The 26,398-nt window shown below is 41.6% G+C and overlaps 1 protein-coding gene across 8 annotated transcripts; it reads left to right on the top strand.

Annotated features, from left to right (window-relative positions):
* The first annotated feature begins 2,436 nt into the window (after positions 1–2,436).
* Alas2 (5'-aminolevulinate synthase 2) lies at positions 2,437–25,833 on the top strand. 8 transcript variants are annotated; one of them, XM_063279825.1, is made up of 12 exons: positions 2,537–2,575; positions 6,797–6,845; positions 7,237–7,432; positions 8,076–8,198; positions 9,045–9,155; positions 12,549–12,771; positions 13,336–13,520; positions 16,209–16,388; positions 18,984–19,148; positions 20,170–20,438; positions 21,741–21,903; positions 25,547–25,833. In XM_063279825.1, exons 3-12 carry the CDS (start codon positions 7,252–7,254, stop codon positions 25,708–25,710), a joined length of 1,764 nt encoding a protein of 587 aa, XP_063135895.1. In that variant the 5' UTR covers positions 2,537–2,575; positions 6,797–6,845; positions 7,237–7,251; the 3' UTR covers positions 25,711–25,833.
* Positions 25,834–26,398: the final 565 nt, after the last annotated feature.

Below are 26,398 nucleotides of genomic sequence, written 5' to 3' on the forward strand. Positions count from 1 at the left end.
CTGTATGAGACTGACCTGGCCTTCTGTATAAATGTTACAGTTGTGTAGCTTGGTCTTCTTGCGGGACTCCTAACAGCAGGAGTGGGAGCGGGAGCTGTCTCTGAGTGTTTTGCTGGCTTTTGGGACCCCTTTCCTCATACTGGGTTGCCTCTTCCAGCCTTAATACAACAGGGGGTGCCTAGTCTTACTGAAACTTGATATGCCATGTTTGGTTGATATCCATGGGAGGCCTGCCCTTTTCTGAAGAGAAATGGAGGAGTGATGAAAGGGAAGAAAGGGGAGTTGGAAGGGAAGGAGGGAGGAGAAACTGTGGTCAGGAGGTAAAAATAAATAAAGGAGAGAAAGAGAGGGAGGGAGGAAGAAAGGAAAGAAAAGGAAAGGAAAGGAAGCAGGGAAGCAGGCTGAGCGGGCTAGCAGTCAGCACTTCTCCATGGCTTCTGTCTCAGTTTCTGCTTCCTTGTTACTGCCTTGAGTTCCTTCCTTGACTCACCTGAGTGATGGACTGTGATAAGGAAGTATAAGATGAAATAAACTCCTTCTCAAGTTGCTTTTGCTCATAGTGTTTCTTCACAGCAACAGACACCCTAATTAAGACAATAAACATGCTTATTAAAGGACTGCTACAGCTAATGACCTAAAAAGCCTATAAAAACACAATAATACGAATGACATCCTTATAATGATCATATAGTATATGTGCTATAATAGTCCCATTTTATAGATGAGGAATCAGGAGTTAGTGAACCACACATACATAATATAACATAAATTAAATCAGGTGAGTCTGACTCCAGAACACATCCCTTGATACTGCCAACTCATCCCAACAATTGGCAAAAAGCAAATCAAGTGCTTTGGATAAGGAATAGGTGAATGATCAAGAAATATATGAAAAGATACCCAATCTCATTAATAATTGAAGAAAATCAAGTGAAAACAGAAACTTCATGTTTAGTGCCTATAATTATAACAATGATTTCTGATTAACAATAGAATTGCTGAATTCTCTCATTCCCTGTCCCTGTCTCTGTCTCTGTCTCTGTCTCTCTGTCTCTGTCTCTCTGTCTCTCTGTCTCTCTCTCTCTCTCTCTCTCTCTCTCACACACACACACACACACACACACACACACACACACCACTGGTGGGGAAATATACCATATGGACAAATTGTAAATATTAAAATTGAAATCTCTTTATACTTTTATACAATGTATTTATTTTATATGTGCATATGCAGGGGATAGGGACAGGGATGAACCACAGAGCACATGTGGATGTTGGAGGGGGAAACTGTGGAGTTGGTTCTCCCCTTCCAACTTTACATGGTTTCCAGGAACCGAAGTCAGGCTGCCAGGCTTACTCAGCAAGCACTTCTGCCCATCATAGGCCCGGGAATCTTCGTTTTGTAGAAATAGTTTCACAAATGTCCAAAGTTATTTATTAAAAGGTTATTCCTAAAGTAGAGGACCAATCCCTGGGGCTGTTCTACATTTCCATCCATGAGGGAGTGTTTAAATGAATTATAATACCTTTGGGTTTAATAGTGCAACTCCACTAAATAGTGGACTTTTATGGAAAGACTTCCACTGTTTATTGGCATATGGCCATGTGGAAAAAAAGAAATGGCACATAACATGTAGTTTATCATTTTATTAATGTAGGTCTAATATTGATGATACAACTTGCTACAGAGATGAAATCACCTAGATATAATACTCCAATTGCCCTAGGCTTAGGAAAAGCATGGGGAATAAGACATGAGAGAAAAATATTAAAAGGGATAGGAAACAAATAAGCCTCATATTTTAACTGTATGTTCTAAGATGTACAGAAGAGTGTAGGTTCTGGAAGCATACTGTGTACTTTCTGAGTGATGTACTGTCTAGATGGGCATTTAGTAAGAGCCCCTCCTCCAAGTCTTAGTTTCTTTATCTGTGACATAGAGATAACTGTGCCTCGGTCTTGAGATTCTTATGAGGCTAAATTAATCAATGTAAATTACCCCCCACAAGGAAGTAAAAGCAGTGACTCCACAGGAGCTGTTATCATCTCAAACTAGGCACTAGGCCAAATGTTCATACATGACACAACATCCTTTGAGTTGACCCATCTTCCCATGGAGGCTCATAGCTAGAACCCTTCAGAGCCTCAGTGCCTACAGTGCCTACAGTGTATTTTAGGTCAGACTTCAGGGTCTTCTCCATGTGAACTTGCCTTTTCTGCCCTCCTTTCATGGTTGAGGAAACTGAAGGTCAGAGGGATGGTTCTCCAGAAGGTACCCTGGCTCTTATAAGGATAGTCTGATCTCAAAATCAAATAAGTTAGTTTTACAACCCCAGAGGGAGAAGAGGAAGAAAACTGAAAGAGAAAAGACAGAACAGGGGGACTGAGAATGTGGAAGGAAACTACTTTGTTTTTTATCTTTCGCAGAGGCCTGAGACACCTTAGGGCCAAGGCAGAAGGGGGTGGGGAGAGGGGTTGGGCGGGGTTGAGCGGGAGGCTGGGATGAAAGCTGCTTCCCAGCCCAGCCCACAGTACTCACCGTCTTTGGTTCGTCCTCAGTGCAGGGCAACAGGTAAGAAGTATTTTCAGTGCTTTTTCTGGGCTCTCCCCTATGCTGAGCATTGATCCTGGGTGACTACACCTGACTTTGACCTTGACAGAAACTGTCTTTTCCGTTTTGGGGTTTTCCTTTCTTTCCCCATTCTCCCTCTTTTATTCGTTTCTTTACATTCATCTCATTTCTCTTATTCTCTGATATTCCCACTTTTCCCTTGATGGACTTTTCTCCAGATCTCCCCAACCCCATTTCTATCTCCTTTTTCAATTCTGTATCTTAGTCTCTTTCTGTTTCTGTCTCTTCCTCCACCCTGCTTCTCTAGGAAAGGCATCTTAACCTTACTCCATGTGTCTGTCACTTGACCCTTTCCCTTCTTTGGCCTATAGCAAAGTGCAAGGCTTCAGAGCATTTGGGGTGGGGGTGGGGTCAGATCCAGGGAAGAAACTCAGAGGGTTACGTGGGGGTGGGGGTGGTTAAGAATGGTAAGGCAAGAAAGATACAGACAGGTATTGAGAGGTTGCAAAATTAGCAGAAATCAAGGGGGAAAGATGGAAGAAAATTGTCATTGTGCAGAAGAAGAAGATTTGTAGTCTCACTCTTAAGTCACTGTGAGACCCCAGGCAGGTCATTTATCCTTTGATAAAAGAGCTTGCCCACAGTTCCCACTAATTTCTTAGTTCTGGTTTTGTGATCTACATTCTTCTGCTTTTAATTCTCCTATAATTTTCCAGGGTTGGAAAGTGGGTACTAGGAGGGGAGGTAAGGCCTGTTGCTTCCAGCTCCTAAAAGAAAAGATTCTTTTCCACACTTAAATGATTCCTAAAAGCAGGCCACAAGTAATGGGAGACAGGGCACAGAAAAGCTGCAAGAGTGGCTTCTGACTTCCCTGCTGGGATGGCAGCCCAGCTGATCTTTCTGGCCTACAGGCCTGCTAATTGGGTGCTGATAAACGGGAATTGTAGAGATACAGGAAAAAAAAAACTTTGAGTAATGATGCCACTTGTCATAAAAATTCCTCACTCTCTTCTTTGATTTTGTTTTAAGATTCCTGGCAATCTTTTCTATGCAGTGGGTCTAGAAGTCATTAAGTAGTGGAATGAATTAATAAATGTTCAATAGTACCTGAAATCCTATAAAAGAACATTTGTGGAAAGTGTTGGTCATAAAAGACCACAATAAAGGGGCCTATATTACTGTAATGGAGTGGCTTGGTAGCTAGAGTTGAATTCTCAGCTAAGAAAATAGGGAACGTTTGGACTATGGATTCATGGTGGCTAAAGTTAGGGGGTCTCTAGAGCTAGGCCACCTAAGCTGAAATTTTGCTTCTTTCACTTAACAGTTTTGTGACTTGGGTGTGTCATTAGATCTTTTGGAGCCCACGTGTCCATTCCCAACCTTGTCCTGAGGACTGAATAAGTCTATGTATGAGGAAAACTGACAATGGTCAGAGCTGTTAAGGTTTGAATATCAGAACCAGAAGATAAATTATAAAATTTCCTATCTAATCCAATGTCTGTGGAGAAACTAAGGTTCAGGAAAGGTGGAGGAGGGAGGGGAACCAAAGTTTACACACAGTAAAAACTGTAATAAAAGTGAGATAAAAATCTCATCTCCAGCTTTCCAGACTTGGCCTGACATATGCATGGTGGATCTCTGATATATTCATGATGTGACTCCTTGGCTCCAGACTATATGTTTTCTTTTGTTTGAGAAAAGATTTGCTACTTAGTCCTGACTGGGAGCTATACAGCCCAGGCTAATATGCAATTCAGGATCCTGTTGTCTCTGCTTCCTGTGGTGTCAAAATACCCAACTAAGAGTCTGTGTTCTTAATTCCCTGAACTGCTTGAAATGCTTCCTCTATTCGGTTTTACTCATTCCCAGCTCACATTAAGTAGTATTCTAGAATAGACATTAAGAGTCCATATACAAAGTTATGGGTCATAATGATGTTCAGGAAGATCAGGGTAGGACAAGAGGAATTGTCACTGGAGTTTTAAAATAATCTCAAAATTTCAACTCACATCAAGTACTTTGTATTTTTCCCAGGACTCTCAGTATATCATGGCCAATAGTCTCACAAAAATGGGGAATCCACTGGACCTTTTCTGGTTTTATACATGGAAAGTAGGCCTTAATCAACTATTATTCCAGGGCAGGACTTGGCCTCTAATCTTAAGGGCTTCCTGTCTCACTATATACCTCAATGCTATTGTCAGTATTGGAGAGGAGTTTAGACAAACTTGCAGGGACCTGGGCCATCTATCTTGACTCCCTACAGATTGCCAGAGCCAGCCTTGGCCAGATGCTCAGACGTGATTCCAGGAAGGGGTTCTTCGTCTCTCCCACGCCCTGGCCTCATCTTAGGGAGTAGCCAGACTCTAATGGTGATAAACTCTAGGGGCTTTATCTATGGTCTGCAGGCTCAGCCTTGAGTGCTTTAGCCTTCGTGGGCAGGCAGTCAGAAGGTCGACTCTTATTTCCAGATATGAGGTAGGCACTGGATCTAACCAATGGCCTACTGGGTGATGTAGGCAGAATTAATTCACATTTGACAAGTGATTAAAGCTAAGGCCCAGAAAGGAGAAGTACCTTGCCCCAAAACACTGAACAAAGAATTGAGGAAGCCAGAATATAAATAAGAAAAATCTAACTTTTTATGCACTGACCAGTGTGCTGAAAGGTTCACAAGTATTTTTTTTCATTTTGTTTTGTTTTGTTTGTTTCATTTAATCCTTCCAACCAACTTTCTGCTTTTTGTCATTCTATGGCCCATGTGACCAGGCCCACAAACTAACTCAGGCTGCTGTGACAATCTGGGAAAGGGAGGCAGGATGTTCTAAGATGGAATAAGATGACTGGTGGCTTTGTACAGTAAGAGGTGGGTGCTTGTTCTTTGACATTAGGGAGATAAAAGAAGTTGCCAATAGCTAGGACCAAGAATTCCTCTTGTCCCTCACATAATAAGGCTTTATACACTGGGCCTTTTGCTTTCTTGGCAGAGCTAAGGCCTTAGTCTTCCCACTGTCCCTCCTATCTCTCCTATTGCTTATGCTGTCTTTATCTTGTCCCTACCCATTGGTTCTCACTCTACAATTAGCTCCTTTTCTTCCAATCTGTTTCTCCCTCTTTTCTGTCTTTCATTTTGGTCTCAATCTTATGTCCGTATAGCCACCCCCACCTATTTCCTTCTTAAATTATGTGTATGTGTTTGGTCCTGTCATAGGTATGTATACATGAGCCCCAGACCCATGGAAACCTGAGGCATCAGATCTCCGGGAGCTGGAGTTCCAGGCAGTTGTGAGCCACACAGCATGAGCACCGGGAAGCAAACTTGGAAGAACAGGATTTACTCTTAACCACTGAGCCATTTTTTCTGCTGCTACCACTGTCTCTTGACCTTTCTGCGTTTTTAAAAATCCACTTGTCTTTTTCACTGTTTCTCTCCCACCACCACTCCAGCAGGGTCATCTCCCCCGCCTTAAGTCTGTATAGTCTAACCCTCCCCTTTTATCTCAGTGCTCTGGTGCCCTTGCTGGATTCCTTTCTCTACCACTTAATTTTCAGTCTTTATATTCCTCTAGGCTACCTGATATCCCTTGTGTCTCTGTGTGTCCCTCTCAGTCTGTTCCCTGCTTCTCCTTTTGTTTTATCACCTTTCCCTACTTTCTGTATCTCCCATCATCCTCTTGTCTTGTTTCTTAGCATCAGTCTTCCTCTCCATGTCCCTTTCTACCTTTACCTTGCTCTTCTTCCGTCCAGCTCTGACATCTGTCTCTTTCTCAGTTTTAGGTCTTTATCCTCCTCCTCTACTCTTTTGATTGCTCCTTTCTTTTATCTTTCGGAAGTTGTCTTGATTTTTCCTCTACCCCACTATGCTCTTCTATTGAAGATCATAGCTATTCATTAATTTACTCCAAAATTCAGCCAATATTCAATGAGTTATATGTCATTTGCTTTATCTTTTAATATTCATATCCCTGTCATTTCTCCAGCCCCCTTCTTTTCTCTATCTTAGACTTTGTCTTCTTTACTGACCTACATAGATTATATCTTTGGTTCTTACTTGTACCTCCTCCTTTATCAGAGTTTAACCAAAAGTCAAGAAAAAAATCCAAACATATCAAAATACCAACCTGGTGGTACATAGCCTATAGGGCACATGACTGCCTATCCTTGTTTCAGGATCTCCTTAAATTGACAGCTGGCTTTAAACCTCTTTCCCCTCTCTGGTAGAGCATTCTCTGGACACAGCAGGACTAGACTCCCCGAAGCATCTGTCCACGTAAGTGGGCAGAGTCTTCATTTGGTTAAGGATAGCAGTCTGGGAGATAGATCTCAGGTGCTGATCACAGGGAGAGTTGTCAGCTGTCATTCTGCAGCACAAAGTCACTTCAATGATCTTCACAATCACTGAGCAGCTGGTGACAGAGTAAATTAGAAGCCAAGTTTTCTGGGCTCTAGTTAGAACTTGCCCATTTCTCTAGTGGTGTTTTTCATTTCTCCCTCATATTTTAACACTAGTGTTCCTTGCTGAGAAAGATAATGAGGGGGGAATGTCTGAGGAAGGCAACTTTGAGTGGGAAACCAAAGGCAAAGAATAAGACACAGGCATGACTTTTGGCTTTTGGCCAGGTTTTCATGATGGAATCTCATCTCTTCCACAATTTCCACAGGACTTTGGGCTCAGGATGGTGGCAGCAGCTATGTTGCTACGGTCCTGTCCAGTGCTCTCTAAGGGCCCCACAGGCCTCCTAGGCAAAGTGGCTAAAACTTACCAGTTCCTATTTGGTATTGGACGCTGCCCCATCCTGGCCACTCAAGGACCAACCTGTTCTCAAATCCATCTTAAGGCAACCAAGGCTGGAGCAGGTAAGAGGTTATTGGCAAGTGGGAATTTCTGGGGCACGAAGACAGAGTTCCAAATCTGACTATCATTACCTAATAGCTTGGAGAGTTAATGTGAAAATGTCAAGGCAGGATGAATTGACCTAAAAAAGATACTCAGGATATTTATAGAGAAAATATAAATTACTCTATGAATTCCAGGGTATTTATAGAGAGTCACACACTATACTTCAGCCATACTAAACAATGTTAAAATTGCTCAAATCTATTCTCTTGTCCTATAATCCCTTGCCTTTGCTCTTGATATAAAACCTTTTCCTATACTATTATCACCTCTCAATTTTCCTATTAAACACTGAATTGGGACATTATGGCTTCTGCAAATCCAGCCTAGACTCTTACCCTATCCAATACAACTCTTGGTCATGTCCCTTATATCTTGTAGGTTTCATTTGTCCTGTCTTCCTTCCCATTCCATTTTTCCCAACGTGTTATCAGTATGTGCTATTTCTCCCTGCTTAGGAACTCCCCTAGCAGTAAGACCAGATTCATCTAAGTCCTTGACTCTATCCTAGGGGTCTCTAGGATACAGTAAGTCCCAGTAATCATTGCTGAGCTGAATACATAGCTAAGAATGAATGTGCAATTACTCTCTTACCTTATGTAGACTCTCCGTCTTGGACTAAGAGCCATTGTCCTTTCATGCTGTCAGAACTCCAAGACAGGAAGAGCAAGATTGTGCAGAGGGCAGCTCCAGAAGTCCAAGAGGATGTCAAGACTTTCAAGACAGGTTGGAGTCAACCTCCATCTTTTCCAACCTCCATTCCTAATGACTGAACCCACATTATCAGACTCTTGAGTGAGGCAAATCCAAAGAAAGCCAGTGGACATTTTATGATGGGAAGTCTTGCAGGGGAGCCGTAATAGGCAGCTACCAACACATGCACATGCACATGCACATGCCCCCGTAACTTATAACTGTCAGTCTAAAATTGACCCTCTTCTGTCCCAAGTGGCTAAATGGAATCCAAGAGGCTGGGATCTCAATGTAAGCAAACCATATTGTGTTTGTATTAAGGAAAAAGAAAAGAGAACAAATGTTTCTTTTAGTTTTGACACAAATGGTCCATTAATTAGCTTTTGTTCCCCCGCAAAGTATCTTGCATTATCAATTTTATTAAAAGAAATTCAAAGAAAGTTTTGTTCTCAACAAAACAATCTTTATTAGGGTATAGAGTTCAAGGACAACCTGGGCTTAGCACCTAAAATGATTATTCTTAAGTGATGACCATTCTATTTTGGCATCTTTCGCAGGCCGCTTTGAGTTATCACTAAGAACTAAAGTTAAATATTGAAAGTGAATGATGTTCAGAAAAGAAGACTAACATGTACTCCCAAGGTCAGGGGTTAGGGTGTATAGCCCGGTTACCTTACCTAAAGTGCAATGAACTGTCAGTCACCCTAAAGGTTTCTGGACATACCAGGGCATTGCTACTGGGGACACAGTGGATGTTTACTTTACAGACAAGTACTCTAGAAACTTGAATCTCTATACATTACACACCAAACCTAAAGAGGACAACAAATACTGCCTTGTTTTCTCTCTTCATGTCATGAGTTCCATATTTCCTATCAGACCTGCTGAGCTTCATGGAGTCAACTACCCGAAGCCAATCAGTGCCTCGTTTCCAGGATCCAGAGCAGACTGGAGGGGTACCTCCCCTGCTGATTCAGAATAATATGACTGGTGAGTTGGCCAAGATGGGAATGAATGGTATGGGAACAGGGCAGTAGCTGCTGAAAGGGTGTGTGACACAGGAGAAGAGAGGAAATGCAAAGACTCTTAAATCAAAGAGACTTCGAAAGGAAGTCTTAGTGCTGGTGTTGCTGGAGCTGTGTCATCTGTAATTAAGTCACTTCATTCCAACACTTACCTCAGTTATCTATGGTAAGAAGAATAAAATGCCATCTACAGTAATGTGGTGCTTTTAACTCATTCTGATGTCTCACTAAAAACTAGGCTTCCCTCCACTATTTCTTTCCCACACTCCCTCAAAGTTTCCCACCCTTCACAGATTTCCTTTCTGTCTCCTATATTTATTTTTTCATAATGGAACTCGCTTCATTGTTCTAATATAGGATGAAAATATTTTTAATAGATATATAGGAAAATAGGCTTCCCTCCACTATTTCTTTCCCACACTCTCTCAAAGTTTCCCACCCTTCACAGATTTCCTTTCTGTCTCCTATATTTATTTTTTCATAATGGAACTCGCTTCATTTTTCTAATATAGGGATAAAAATATTTTTAATAGATACAGGAAAATAGAGTAAATTATATCAATCATCTACTATTAACTTTTTGTTATATTTTCTCTCAGACATACCTTTCTATGGCTATATACACACAGAGCCACAGATGCATGCACGCACATACACACAAAGAGAATATCCCATCCACTCTCATTATCATAATCACTGCCTGCTTTGTTCAGTGTGACCTCATATCACTTATCCCTTTGTGTCCATCCACACATAGCTGAACAACCACTACTAATGGCTGAATCCTGTTCCATGGTACGGACACATCATTATTCCTGCAATCTAGGACCTATAATTCAGGTTGTTTCTATGGAGTTTGTATTCTTCTGGTTTAGAGTGCACATTAGCTTTTCATCCACATGAATATACCCAAAGAAAATTCTTTCCCCTTTTTTCATTATCTCAAGCCCTGTGTCACTCCCTTCCTGGGCATTAATCTGCTGTTCTTTTCACGTCTCAGTCACTTCATCTCTCATAGACAAATATTAAGAGAACCCTCCATGGAAGGCTGCTGTAAGAAACAACAAAAAAATAGCATCTTTAAGGGTCCTAGAAGTAGGTTTTGTATGTATTGGGCATTCATTAATGCTTGCTACGATAATATAATAAGATGCTAGCTAGTTTAAATCACAATTATCATCAGAACCATAATCATCATCATCATCATCATCATACTTGTAATGATACTCTAATTACCTCATATCAACTATCAGTAATGTCCTCAGATTCTCACACCTCAGCAAGAAAAGAATTCTGAGCGCCATTCTACAGCCAAGGACATGAAAACATAAAAGGACTCTTTTAAAAACCATTTATTGACCTTAAATTGTTTTGGTTGGCATCCAAAGTAATGGGTTTCACGAGGCATCACCATACAAGTGTGTTATTATATTTTATTCTCATTTGTTCCTCTTTCCCCTGGCTCCCCTTCTTTGCCTAGTTAACTCTCTCTGTTTGCTGGTCCTACTACATATATTCTCCTTTCTATTTCTGACCTATAAACACACATGTACAAACACATACACTATGTACACATTTTAAATTTTAAGTCCCACATACATATAAAAGAACACATGCAATATCTGTCATTCTGTCTGGCTTAAATTGTTTAACATAATGATTTCCAGCTCTAGCTGTTTTCCAGAAAATGTCAGGATTTCATTTTTTATAGCTGCACATTACGTTGTTTATATATGTACCATATGTTTATTATCTATTCATTTGTTTATAGACACATAGGCTTATTCCATTTCCTAGCTATTATGCATAGTGTAGCTATAAAAATGAATGTGTCAGTATCTTTGTGGTATGATAACTTGGAGTCATTTGGGTTGATGCTCAGGAGAGATAATTCATATAGTATATCTGTTTTTTAATTGATTCTTTTGAAAAGTTTTGTTTTTATCATTTGAAAATTAGGCATGTGTGTGTATATATGCATGCACATGTGTGCTAATACCCTTGGAAATCAGATGTCGAATACCCTGGAGCTGGAGTTACAGGCAGTCATGAGCCACTTGATGTGGGTGCTGAACCAAATTCAGGCCCTGTACAAGAACAGCATGCACTGCTGAGTTATCTTTATAACCTCTGTTATTTTTCTGAGGAAATTCCTCACTGATTTCCACACTTGCTATACTAGCTTACATTCGCACCCTTGGTGTATAAGACTTCCTCCTTGCCCACATGCTCGCCAGAATTGGTTGTCATTTGTTTTCTTGACAATAGCCATTCTGACTGAGGTGAGACAGAAAAGCAGTTTAAATCTGCATTTCCCTGATGGCTAAGGATGTTAAAGTATTCAGTGTACATCTGAACTTCTCTTTTGAGAACTGTTTATTTGGTTTATCAGTTTTTACCATTTGGATGATTTGTGGGGTTTGTGGTACTTAATTTTCACAGTAGAGAAGATTCATTGCTGGCTCAGGATCATGTAACTATCAGGTGAGAAGAGACATGACTAGAAACTAGGTCTAGCAATGTCCCTTTCTCTGGGACTGAAGTGGTAACTCCTGTAAGGCATCTTTCACACTGACTGGAAAGAAAGATGAAGCCATGCTAAGTACAGAAAGCATGGCTAAATTTCTGAATGTATTACTGAGTTAATGAGTAAACAGAGGGATGATTGAATAAAATAGCAGAGAGCTAATGTGAACCAGGGCTAGGGAGATGGCTCAGTGGGTCAAATGCTTGATGTGCCAGCCCAACAGCCTGAGTTTGAGTCCTCAGAATCCACACAAAAGTCAGATATAGCACAACCATTGATAATCTCAGTATGCCCCAACTGAGAGATGAAAGGTATAGATGGGAAAAATCCCAGAAGCCAACGGACCAGCTCATGTGGAGTTCACCACAGTGAACAAGAGACTCTCTTCTCAAATACAGAAATAGAGACTGACATCTGTGGCTGTTCTCTGAATTCTACACAAGCACCATGCCACACACAGACTCATATACACATCTCATTAAACAATAGAAGAAAAAAGTGAATGAAAACTAGTAAGACATTTGTTGAGGGAAGAAATGAATAGATGAGAAGACAATGAGAAAACTCAAAATCAACACCAGGGATAAAATAATGACTACCCAGGAAGCAATTTAGGTTGAATTCTTTTTTTTCTTTTCCCCCCTATTTTTATTAAATTGGGTACTTCTTATTTACATTTCAAATGTTATTCCCTTTCCCGGTTTCCAGGCCAACATCCCCCTAACCCTTCCCCCTCCCCTTCTATAGATGGATGTTCCCCTCCCCATCCTCTCCCCATTACCGCCCTCCCCCTGGGTTGAATTATTCTTATCTCTATTTCTACTCCTGCAGGAAGCCAGGCTTTTGGTTATGACCAATTTTTTAGAGACAAGATCATGGAAAAGAAGCAGGACCACACATACCGTGTGTTCAAGACTGTGAATCGCTGGGCTAATGCCTACCCCTTTGCCCAACACTTCTCCGAGGCATCTATGGACTCAAAGGATGTTTCTGTCTGGTGCAGTAATGACTATTTGGGCATAAGCAGGCACCCTCGTGTCTTGCAGGCCATAGAGTAAGTAGTAGAGTGTGGATTATAAGCTATGGGTCACATGTAAAGATGTGGGGCCATACTAGCAGTAGATACCTTGGTTCTCCTGCCACTTCTTTTGTATAAGGTCCACTCACGTATATCTGCTCCTCAGATAGGAACTAAGTCAGCCAACACATAGCACTTGATTAATGATTGTTTGATGTGAAGGATAATAGAAACTAAGAAAGACTCACTGACTTTATGAGCTAGAAACTAAAGTTTAGAATGATGTGAGGGAAGGAGGGAGGGAGGACAAGAGGGAGGAAGGAGAGAGGAGGAAAGAAGGAAGGAAGGAGAAAGGAGGAAGGAGGAAGGGAGGGTTTCCTTTAGCTTTTCCAAACTTCTCAAATTACTTCTACTTTCTACCTCCATCCTGGGGTACCTCTCTCCGTGTCTCCTTCTTTCCTCTACTTGGTCACCAAGGACAGCCTTTACACAGGACCATTTATATTAGTACTGAGCACATTAAGGAAGGCTTTCATATTTCCTCAGTGCCTAACAAAGTTACGTTTTGTTTTTCCTTATCTTCTACTTTCTTGGGGCCAGGGAGACCCTGAAGAATCATGGAGCTGGAGCTGGGGGCACTCGCAATATCTCAGGTACAAGCAAGTTTCATGTGGAGCTTGAACAGGAGCTGGCTGAACTACATCATAAGGACTCGGCTCTGCTCTTCTCCTCCTGTTTTGTGGCCAATGATTCTACTCTCTTTACACTGGCCAAGCTTCTGCCAGGTGAGCACAAGGCATGAGATGATGAGAGCTATGTTTAGGGCTGGGGTCCTCCAATAGAGCATTCGGTCTCTGGCTGCCCCCACTATTTTGAGCTTGCTTGCTCCACCTGTTCATCCTTCTGCCAGATACACATAGACTTGACAGTGTGTGGTTATATCCCTCTGCCTTTACTCCTTCTACACCTAGGTTGAAGGCCAGCACCAGAACCTAACCTGATGGAACAGTAACACCATAAATTCATCATTCTCTAACACATACAGTCTTTTGTGTCCACAGAACTTTTAAAAACTTTTCTTAATCTAAAACCTCTATCTCCATCCTTCACTTTTACCATAAAACCCATATCCTACTACAGGAATAATATAGAACCATTGGATAGCTTCTCCTTACTTATTGACATGAAACCAAAATCTATTTGTGCACTGACATTTCTTTATTATTTCCCTTTACTGTGAAATATATCTCCCCTCTTCTGCCTAAAAGACATCCCTTCACCTGTACACCATAGCCCATCTTCCCACATTCCAACTCTCTAGTTTCCTCATATACCTTCCATAAGTCTGAATCTCAGATGGAGACAGTGTTCCACACCTACATCAATCCTCGGCTCAGAAAGAAGGCACTAAAATGTCACACCCCTTAACCTCTACTCAGAGCATTTCAAGCCTCTGGGACAAATCTGACAAGTCCTCCTGTCCTCCTTTCTTCTAGCACACATCTTCCCCTCCTACTACCCTGAAAGTAGAAGACACCAGACATTATCCTCAACTTTGAGCCATAAAACACTTGCCAACTTCCATGCATCCACAATTTTCATCTCACTCCTTGCTTCCTGTAACAGTGTAGTACGTGCCTTTCTCTTGTTAACTGTTCCTTCCACTGGTGCACTAGTCATTGCCACAATCCCACTCTCCTCTCTCTCTCTCTCTCTCTCTCTCTCTCTCTCTCTCTCTCTCTCTCTTTCTCTCCCTCCCTCCCTCCCTCTCTCTCCTCTCTCCCTCCCTCCCTCCCTCCCTCTCTCTCTCTCTCTCTCTCTCTCTCTCTCTCTCTCTCTCCCCCTCTCTCTCTATATGTGTGAGTGTGTGTGAGTGTGCACGAGTGTGTGTGTATACATATCTGTCCTCTCCCTGGATCCCTCCGTATCTTCAGCTATTCATTTTTCTTAAATAAGTCTCGTGCCTCAACCCCTGCATCACTCTCAACTACTCGCTTGTTTCTCTCCTGACTTTAAAAGGCAAAATGCATGAGTAAAGTCTTTGTACTTGCTGTCTGCTACTTCTGTGCACACTTCAAAAGTCACCACCACTTGAACACTTTTTCTAAGGTCATCCAGAACCCCTAAGTACAGTTAACATCTTGGGGATTTCTTCCTGATCAATTCTTTACTCCTCAACCAATAGAACCCAACACTTTCATTTCTACTACCAACATTCTAGTCTAACCAACATCATTTCCTTGATTTCTTCTTTCCCTGCCTACAATATACTCTTCACACATTCAGAACAATGTTTCATTATATAAATCTATATATGTGTTTACCATATTCAAAATACTTTAATGGACCTGTTACCTCTAGGATCAAATGTAAATTCCAGGTCATGGCTTCTAGCTAAACTGAACCCTAAGACAGGCACAGTAGAACTGAGCTGTAATCACAGTACTTCAAAGGCTGAGTCCAAAGGACTTCATAGTGAATTATAAGCTACTCTATGCTACAGAATGAGATCCTAATGCAAAAAAAAAATACAAAAAAAATCCCTGAAATCTGCTACACACATATCTTTTAAATTTCATCTTTTGCCATCCTTTTCTTACTGTTTCATTTATTTATAAATCAGTCACTTGTTTATCCATTCATTCATTAAAAATGTTTCCTTGGCAATATTTGTGCCTTATACTGGGAACAAGGGATATACAGATAAAAAGACTTGGGCTTTGATCTCATGAAACTTCCAGCTAGACCAGCCAAGTTGTGGAAGAAAACATGATTCATTTTTCTCAAATAGAAGTTGTCCCTTTCTATATTGAAGGCCACCGTTCTTTCTTAATGGCTGTGAGATTTGGGTTCTTCCACATTCCTACATCCCTACCCTACCAGTATGACATAGTAAAAATCTCTGCATTCTCCTATCCTAGAGAAAACCATTTTCATGTGCTTAGTTTTCTTCTTTGTGCAGTAAAGTGGTTACTGTCTGCTCCTTTTGCTGTGAACTGTCATGATCATATAATCCCAACAGTGAATCCTGATAAGCATCCATTCCGGTAATTATAAAAATTAAGGTGCTATCTGGAAAAGGTGAGGTGTCATGTAGACCACGAAGCGTCTAGCATCAGTCCAAGTCTGCAAACATTCTGAGATTAATCCTTTTCCCACCTTTGATTTTTCCCAAGTATGGAGAATAAAACTAAAACCTGTCATTGAGAAACTCAAGGTTCCTGGGAAACTGAATTTCTTCTCCCTCAAGAAAGTCGGAAGCAACAGTTAGGCATCCTTGGAGGGAGTCCTGGGCAGGGGAGTTGCAACAGGGGTGGAAGAGATGTGTCACAGAGGTTTCTAAAGGAGGAAGAAAAAGACTAGGTCTTCAGAGGGGAAAGGGAGTAGGGAGTCTCTCCTCTCCTGCGAGATCAGACTCCAAAGGTAAAGCAGGCTGAGATAGAAGCTGAAGAATTACACATCTGTTTTCTCAGGGTGTGAGATCTACTCAGACGCAGGCAATCATGCCTCCATGATCCAAGGCATTCGTAACAGTGGTGCAGTCAAGTTTGTCTTCAGACACAATGACCCAGGCCACCTGAAGAAACTTCTTGAGAAGTCCGATCCCAAGACACCAAAAATTGTGGCTTTTGAGACTGTTCACTCCATGGATGGTATGTATACATGTGTTCAAGTACATGTTTACCAGTATTGTTATCCCATGATAAAGATGATGACAAAACCAACTATTAGTGTGCTATGCAGTTATTCATATAATGTGTGTATATATATATATTTTTTTAAAACACGAAATCCTTATGATTCTATGAAGTAGATTCTATTATTAGTAGTAGGCATTATTATTTATTCTAATTAATTATAAGTAGGTATTACTACTACCACTACTACTACTACTCTTACTCCTACTCCTACTCCTACCATTGCATGAGGAAACTGAGACATGAACACGTGGAGTCACAGAGTCACACAGGTAGTAAACATCAAAGGAGAGGACACTATTACATTCTTACACATAAAGGAGCTAAGTTCCACAGAGCAGAGTTTGTCTTTCTCCCTCATTCAGTTGATGGCAAAATGATTATTCTCATACCAGAATATAAAACTCTATTTCCTTGCATGGCAGCCGTTTCATAAGGAATGATATGCAAGTTGGTTGTGGCAATGTCTGGTCTTTACAGCAGCAAATCTTACAAACTCTTGCCTAGGGTCCCATGGTCCACTAGGAAGCACTGCAGTCACAAAACTTGACAGATGTGGATTTAAATCCCACCCTTGATACACAGTATCTGTGTGAACTTGGAAATTCTGGAATTCTCTTGGCCTCAGTTTTCTCCAGGGTAAAATGTCTGGCTGTAGAATTATAGGTGATCAAAGTAATTGATTTATTACATTTTAACAGAAATAAATGGGGGTTGGGGATTTAGCTCAGTGGTAGAGCGCTTGCCTAGGAAGCGCAAGGCCCTGGGTTCGGTCCCCAGCTCCGAAAAAAAAAATAAATGATTTTATTCTCCCACCTCCTTTCTTATAGCAAGTGAAATAAGGTCCCAAGCTATCTATTGTTAGTTCTGTACATCAGAAGTCATGTGGTTTAGGGATCTGTTTCCATCTTTATATAAAGGAAGAGGTCCTCATCTCCTTTCAAGGTGCTACTTTTCCAATTGAAACAATGGAGGACCCTTAGTATTTATTCCCTGATTTATAACCACAAGCACCATAAATATCATGCAATCACAAATGGCCCACATTCAAATGCTGCCATAAGCATTTATTAGCTTAAGCAAGTTTTAAAAGAATACTTATTATTGTAGATGATGTGTATGTGGGTGCCCATGACACAGCATCATGTGGAGGTCAGAGGATAACTCTGCAGCATTGGTTCACTTCTTTAATCTTGCTTGGTTCTAGAGATCTACCTCAGGTCATGAGACTACTCAGCAGGCTCTTTCACTGAGCCTTCTCACCAGCTCCTCGTGCGAGATTTTTAAGTTGCTTTTGCAGTTAGCTTAGTCATAAAGACTAGTTATACCTGTAAATGAACTGCTTCTCATTCATTCATTCACTCATTCATTCATATTGGTGGAAACTACCTAACTGGTCAATTCTAGAGATGGATTTCTCCTTCTGAAATGATGCCAGAACCATTTTGAACTGTCTTATCTCAGATTCTAGCTCCAGTTGTTGGCTGTCCTTATGTTTTCCTACCTTCCCCCAACCCCATAGTCTTTATTTCTGGTCTAGGGACCCCTGTTTCCATCTGAAGAAGCTCTGTATTACAAGTCTCTTTACCTCAGCAACTGCTAGGGGGTGGCGGGATAGAGTCTTAGAAGAGTAACAATAGCCACATAGCCTATTCAGATGACATTGCAAATAGAGTGGAAAACAGTAATTAGGGATATACTATGAAATAGCTTCTAAGTTGCTACATTGTCACTGAGACTGAGGGAGAATCGCCTCAAAGACAAACCACCTTCCCAGAGACACTTTCAGGAAAGTCAATAAAGCAAAACCACAAAGAAACCCAGGATGAGATATAAGGGCACAGAGAAAGCATAGAGAAGAAAGGAATACACTGAGAAAAAGGTTAGAAAGACAGAGCAGAGGGATGTGAGATATGGATGTGAGCACAGAAAGAAGACAGTGACAAAAATCCAAAAAGGACAGAAAGGAAGAGGGCCAGGGAAGTATAAAATATGAATGGCTTATCAGTTGTCCCTGCCCAAGCGGGTGAATGGCTTGGAAGTCAGGACTGTAGTAAGCTAGAGCAGACCATGACTTTTTTCACATTAAACACTGGTATTGGGGTTTGGGATTTAGCTCAGTGGTAGAGCGCTTGCCTAGCAAGCACAAGGCCCTGGGTTCGGTCCCCAGCTCCAAAAAAAAAGAAAAAAGAAAAGAAAAGAAAAGAAAAGAAAAGAAAAGAAAAGAAAAGAAAAGAAACCACAGGTATCATGGGTGGCTGCCACCTCCAGATAGAAATGTACTAACCCTTAAGGGGAGAATTTGAAAACAATAGAAACCAGATTGTCAGAGTGAATTTAAAAAATGACCAGATGAGGAAATGCAAAGAATTCGGGTGTGGGTGTGGTTTGTGAGGTTAATGTTTGGAATACTCCAAAAGGATGGCAGACACCCCCCTCCTTGTATACCACACCTTTTCCTAAGCCAAAGTAAGCTTAAATGAGAACGTCACATACAAGAGCTGGGGAAGGGTTATGGCATCCCTACTCCTTTCCCTCGGCTTTTCTCAGGTGCCATCTGTCCTCTGGAGGAATTGTGTGATGTGGCCCACCAGTACGGGGCCCTGACCTTCGTGGATGAAGTCCATGCCGTAGGACTATATGGAACCCGGGGTGCAGGGATCGGGGAGCGTGATGGAATTATGCACAAGCTTGACATCATCTCTGGAACTCTTGGTGAGTGTCTTAGATAAGGTTAATATTACTGCCATGAAGTATGGCAAAGAGCAACTTGTGGAAGAAAGGATTCACTTGGCTTATATAACCTGAATCACAAGCCAACCAGGTAAGAACCTGGAGACAGGAGTTGATTCAGAGGCTATCGAGGGAGTGTTGGTTACTGGCTTGCTCCTTACAGCTTTTTCAGCCTGTTCTCTTATAGAACATAGGAGTATTAACCCGCAGTGGCATTACCCACGAAGGGCTGGGCCTTCCCACATCAATCACTAATTATGAAAGTGTTGTACAGGCTTGCCTACAGCCCAGCCTTATAGACACAGTTTCCCTCCTCTCAAATGACCCTTGCTTGCATCAAGTTGACACAAAGCTAGCCAGCAGTGAGCAAACACTTGTGTATAAGAGCTTCCATTATGTACAATATAGAGAAGGAGCCCTAGCAAACAGTTCTTTGGAAAGAATTTATAACCTCAGGCTTTTTAAAAACTTGACATGAACCATTTTATTTTATTTATTTTTTGACATTATAATTTCATCATTTCCTCCTTCTCCCCCTTTCCTTCAAATCTGCCCAGGACCCCACTGGCATAAATCTCTTTTAAGGATTATAGAAATGACAGAAAATTCTGACCTACCAGTTATCTCTTTCCCCTCCCACTGCAGAGTCAACAAGAAAGTCTAGAAAAGTTGTTCTAAAAGGCTCCTGAACTAGACCAAACAGCTGGGTTTGACCAGAATAAGAAAACTGTTTTCCTCCCCACCCAGTTCATAGTCTCATCTTAGTTATTCTCCAGGCTCTAACCAAGTAAAAGTCTCCACCCTGCTCTTGGCTATCTAGTCACTACATATGGTAGTATGTGGCAGTCCTATCTGCGAACCGCAGCAGCACGGCTCTGACATGGATAGGAGAGATGTGCAGAGGACTGGGAAGGGAGCCTGGAACCCTAGCTTCTGGTTTACCTGCCTATGCTAATTGGACATGATCCTGTCCCTCTGGGGACTGATTATTCCTTGTTTGCAGGCAAGGCCTTTGGCTGTGTCGGTGGCTATATCGCCAGCACTCGGGACTTGGTGGACATGGTGCGCTCCTACGCTGCAGGCTTCATCTTTACCACTTCACTGCCTCCCATGGTGCTCTCTGGAGCTCTAGAGTCTGTGCGTCTACTCAAGGGAGAGGAGGGTCAAGCCCTGAGGCGTGCACACCAGCGCAACGTCAAACATATGCGCCAGCTACTAATGGACAGGGGCTTTCCTGTTATCCCCTGTCCCAGCCACATCATCCCCATAAGGGTGAGGACCCCACCATGCTCCACTTCCTTCCCCACCTCCCTGTTCTTGGAACCTTCCCATTTGCAACAAACTGACACCTGCTCCTTCAATCAACCCTTCTTACGACCCACCCCTAACACACACACACACACACACACACACACACACACACACACACACACACACCCCACAGAAAATTTATCATTGCATCTGGCCCCTGCTTTGAAAAATCAGCCATTATAAATTAACCTGTCATTTTAGCATCAACCATCACCCTACCTCTACTAAACTGCTCTGACCCTTACAATATTGGGCTTTTCATTTGGTGATTTTCAAATTTTTTATAAGAACTATTAGTGGATCACAAAATCAGTATAGTGGGTTATATTTAGCCTATAAACAGGGAGGAAAGGAATAGAAAATGTTGGAGCATACAACACGAAGTAAAGGCTTTGAATTTGATCAGGTTTCTATCAGACTTAATTATACTGTAAAACATACTTGATCCTAATAGTTGAGGTCAAAACAATACAATGAACAGCCACAGAAACAGCTGGTACTCTAGATCACTACCTCTGTTCAAATGTTTCTTCTCGCTTCCAAAATCAAACCTTGCTCCTTTCTGAAATGGCATATATTTCTGTGAGCCTGTTAAGTCAGGGTGTGGGAAGGATGCTTCTTACGACAATTTTGGGGATGGGAAAAAAGAACAGTAATGTCTCAGTATCTATGGAGGATTGGTTCCAGCCCTACCCATGGCCCATGTCAAAATCCATAAAGGCTCACAAAAAAGTGTTACATTTCCATATACTCTATTCAACCCTCCAATATACATTTAATCATCTTTAGATCACCAAAAATACCAAATTCAAATAAAAACGACTTAGTAGTTAGACTGTATCAGGGAGGGAAGTCTGTACATTACAGATATTTAAATTTTATTTGAGGCTAGTTGGATACTTCAACAAAGGACACAGATGCAGAGCGCCAACTGGGTCTAACTAATGTTTAAATGAACCTAGCGACAGCAACTCAGAACTGCCCTGGCTGTCCAACTCCACCAAGTTAATCGACGTTCTTGCCACACAAATAGTATCAAGACAAGATGCCACACTCTCTCCTTCACATCTCATTGCTAGCCCTGGGTTCCACCTTGATAGAGATTCTGGAGCTGTCACTGCCTAAGCCCTTTTAGGAGAAACAATCTGTCCCCAAATTCAGTGGTGCTCCTTAAATGTGGTTCCCTCCACCTACTTAATAGAGCTAGTGTGAAATGGTAGCCCCGGGGTAAGAGGTACTGAAAGCCCTGTCTTTTGAATCCAGGTGGGTAATGCGGCACTCAACAGCAAGATCTGTGATCTTCTGCTCGCCAAGCACAGCATCTATGTGCAGGCCATCAACTACCCAACTGTGCCTCGTGGTGAGGAGCTGCTGCGCTTGGCCCCCTCCCCCCACCACAGCCCTCAGATGATGGAAAACTTTGTGGGTAAGTCCTCAGCATGGGTATCTACACTTTCCTATCCCTAAACCCTGGGATCCAAAGAAGCTGGGAGAATAGATTCCATTTGACTTGGTAAATATTTCTAGAAGCATCTGTTGTGTAACAGGCTCTATACCAGGGTCACAAATGATTGAGAAACAGCCAGTAGACTCGCTGGGCTCTAGTTTGATTGGAGTAAGACAGAAACAATAGTGGACACAAATAATGATGTCAGGCGAGATCAAAAGTTAACAAAGATGATATCTGGGGAAATTGTGGGAATAGAGAGGAGGGGCCTATCAGCTTCAGGATTCAAGATAGGCTTCCTACGGGAAGGGACCTCTGGGCTGAATCTTACTAGTTGTTTGGTTTTGGACTAAGAGAAGAAAGTTAATACAAGGCACTCCTAGAGGAGGAAAAAAACACAAAGAAAAAGTTAAGGATAAAGATGAAAAGGAGCTACATGTGAAGAACAGTATTAGCTGAGTTCCAAAAATCCCAGCACTTTGGAGGCGGACAAAGGGGGATCAAGAGTTCAAGGAATTCCAGCAGTTCCAGAGGGATTACTGGACTGGTAGAAAGGGAGGGTGGGTGTCAATCTATGAACTACAAAAACAACGTAAGTAAGGGCTAGGTTTAGAGGCCTGTAGAGCTGAGCTGGGGAGTTTGCATTTTACTCTAAAAGATGGCAACTTGGTGAATTCACCCAATGTTTACTCTATTTCTTTTAGGTACATTTTGAGATTGTAATTTAATTACAGTATTTTCCCCTTCCCTTTTCCTTCCTGAACACCCTCCCATATAACCCTCCCGGTCTATTTCAAATTCATGGCCTGTTTTTTCACTAATATATGTGCATATTTGTATATATGCATATAATCTGAAATATAACCTGTTGTTTCCATATACTGTTTATACACACACACACACACACACACACACACACACACACACATGTTGTCATGGTATAATGTTTTAAACATAGAAACTGGCAAATAACAGGTCCTTATTCTAAGTCTCTAGCATGAAATAAATATATGTAGACAATCGTACATTGATTGGCAGAGGAAACCAATATGGATGGTACTAGTCACTAAGTAGCTATGAAGTACCAATAAAAGTAGAAAGAATTTATAGGTGGTCCACACTGAACTACATGTGGATATAATGCCAAGATTCTAGAATAAAGGAATTCCCAGAGCGATGATTAGACAGGAAAGCAGAGGGCGCGTACTGACAAGTCATTCTGTCTATAGCCTGCGCAGCATAATACAAGGATATTATATTATACTATATTACATTATATTATATGAGGATAGTGAAGGCAATCCATTCATTCACTTAAAAACATCAAATGCTGCCTACTATCCATTACTTATCATGTGCCAAACACTGTTTTAAATGTGTTAACCCATTTAATACATGGAATAGAGGTGCTTTTATAATGTTCATTTTGTATTATGTACAAATTGAAGCTAAAAGCAGTTACTGGCCCATGGTCACATAGGTACTAGGAGCCCTCACTCTTTTCTCCGTGGTCAGAGCTTATATGAGTGGGTAGCTCAGAGTCTTCTATAGCTCTGGGATTCAGTTATGGAGCTCTCAGTGCTTAGGTGTCTCAGTGTTCTATGTTTGCAGGGAACATATACTACAGACATCTCCCACTACTCCACCAGTCCCTTAATCCCATAACTAACTCTTCCTGAAATCCTGCACCTCTTCTCTTCAACCTCTTTCAAATAGTCTCATTTCTCTGCTGCAGTTTCTTGGAAATACATCCATATTTCCCCCTCATTTTCTTGCTTCTCTTTCCCCCCTTTAAAATGTTCTTCATACTAACCAGCAGAGGGATTTTTCTGAAACCCAACAATATTGTTCCATTTCCTAAACCTCTCCATTGCCTATCACATTCTTCTAAAGTAAGGTATTCAAGATGATCCACAGGGCTGAAAGATGGCTCAGAGGTTAAGGCTGCTTGCCCAGAGGTCCTGAGTTCAATTCCCATGGTGGCTCATAACCATCTAATAATAAGATCCGGTACCCTCTTCTGATGTGCAGGCATACATTATGCAGAACACTGTATACACAGTAAATAAATCTTTTTTAAAAGATTTATTTATATACTAGCTGAGAAAATATATCTGAGTTTAATGTGCAAAATGATGACAAATGTACAGAATGTATATATACATCTATGCTGGAGGTACATCCTAAACCATTTATACTAATAAGAATGTTTAGCCCCAAATTTGTAGAGAACACTAAATTATACAACAAAGTTGAAGCTGCCTAGCATGACATTCGATGCTTTCTACCTGGTGCTGTCCTTGTCCTGTCCTGTTGTGACCTCTCTTCTGCCACAGGCATTTTGTTTCTCCAACTATATCCAATCAATTCAAGTTCTCTCACTGTACTTCACTCTCTCTACTTCATCATCCATTATCCCCTCCAGCATACTTCCCTTCATCTTCTAGTCTTAACTCATCCCTTCATAGATGCCTATCGTGTTCTTATTATCGGCTGGACACTGTCCTAGAGACCTAGGAATAGACAAGACTCAGAACCCTTAATTCTACTAGAATTAAGAAGCTTCTTAATTAATTAAGCTTAATAATATTCTTAATTATTAAGCTTCTTAATTCTAGTAGAAAGGGATAATCAGCTTTAAAAAATCAATTAGGATTCTAATTCAAAGTGTTAAGGGAAAGCAGAAATGGGGGGACACAAAGTGCTATGAGCAGGTACTGGCTTGGAAAAGGACCGTAGACATGGAGTGGCAAGGGTAGACATGGAGTGGCAAAGGAAGAAAACATTAAGGTGACACTGAGGTTAGCCAAGTAAGTACCTAATGGACATCACAGAGAACAGTCCAAGGCAAATACCCAAAGACAAAAACATTCCCTTTATAGTTGGAAAACAAAAGGTGGGTGTGGATGAAGTGGTATAGGTAAGTGGCTGAAAAAGTGAGCAGAATGGGCTTGGTGGAGGACAGGTAGGAACGGTTCAGTCGTGTCTACCCTGATAGATATAGCTAATTAGGGCAGCTAAGAGAGATGCTATTGGACACCAAAGTCTAGAAACTAAGTCAGGGTTCTGGGGAAGCTGGATGTAAAAAATTCAGAGTCTTCTGCACCCAGATAAAGAGCACAAGACTAGATCATACCAGCAAGGGATGGGCAGAAAAGGGCTAAAAACAAAGACCAGCCACACATCTGAAGTACTTCCTATAGGTGGTCTGTTCCCTCCTCTGGGTCCCTACACACCCTAGAAAAGTGCCCCTACCCTGTCTCGCAACACTGATACAGCAGTATGATTCCTTTTAGTGTTGTCTTTATCGGGTCAGGATCTTCTAAGTAGAGAGATTGACTGTTGGCCCTACACATGTCCTTCATCTAGGGCAAGATACAAGCTAGCATAGCATGGTTTTAAATCTTATCATAGGCATGATTTCCTGTTTTTTTATACATCCTAGAACCCAGAAAAATAGTAGCATTCATGGGTCACACCGAAGCAGACAAGCAAATCTACTTCTAGACCCAAGTTACCTCAAAAGATCTAGGGAGGCAAGACCATGGTACACCTATAGCAACATGGGTTTTGGAAGACAAAGTCTAACCAATTCTTTCCCTTTTCTCTTCTTCCCTTTCAGAGAAGTTGCTGCTGGCCTGGACTGAGGTGGGGTTGCCCCTCCAAGATGTGTCTGTGGCTGCATGCAACTTCTGCCGTCGTCCTGTGCACTTTGAGCTTATGAGCGAGTGGGAGCGATCCTACTTTGGGAACATGGGACCCCAATATGTTACTACCTATGCCTAAGGAGCCAGCTGCCTTAGATGCCAACCCCACCTGCACTCCCCCTGGGGATGGTCTTCCTCCTACTCTCTGCTTTGCTGTGTGCTTCTAGCTGACTTGATTCTAAAAATAAAGAGCAACCTGAAACATTTGTAGCCCTTTGGTGGACAAAGAGCAGACAATTTATACTATACTGACTCACTCAGACAAGTCCAGCCTCTCAAGGAAACCACAGATTACTTGTTGGTCTGACCACTCTATTTTACTGATAGGAAAAGTTAGATTTAGGAAGAGGAAAAATGTCCCTAAACTGTATTGGAAGCTATACAAAGAGCTAAACCTCTTAGCTAACCTAAAGAGGTTTTCCCAATAGTGCTAACAAAAATATAGGGCTCTACTCTTCACTGGGAGACTTGGAAGGCTGAGCCCCAGGTAGCCTCTAAGGTCAGAAGATAAAGCGGGTCTCAACTGAAGACTGATTGTTCTTTGGGAATAATGGCTTCCATTACTACACCATGGAATCTTCCAAAAAGTAGACTGGATTCTTTTTTGATCCACTATCTTTTTTCTCCAATAGTATCTTATAGGATTTACTATCCTTTCTTAAGGTGAAGGAAGAGGCTTGGCTACAGTACACATGTCTTCACAGCAAGGTTCCCAACAGCAAATTAGTAACTCTAGTGACCAAGGTGGTCATCTTCCCTGAGACTTA

The sequence above is a fragment of the Rattus norvegicus genome, chromosome X (genome assembly GCF_036323735.1).
Source record: "Rattus norvegicus strain BN/NHsdMcwi chromosome X, GRCr8, whole genome shotgun sequence".
NCBI lineage: Eukaryota > Metazoa > Chordata > Mammalia > Rodentia > Muridae > Rattus > Rattus norvegicus.

Coding starts and splice junctions, on each gene's coding strand:
- Alas2 (XM_039099504.2), top strand. CDS start 7,252: ATGGTGGCAGCAGCTATGTTGCTACGGTCCTGTCCAGTGCTCTCTAAG. Junction 7,433..8,075: donor GGCAACCAAGGCTGGAGCAG/GTAAGAGGTTAT, acceptor TACCTTATGTAG/ACTCTCCGTCTTGGACTAAG. Junction 13,521..16,208: donor ACTGGCCAAGCTTCTGCCAG/GTGAGCACAAGG, acceptor CTGTTTTCTCAG/GGTGTGAGATCTACTCAGAC.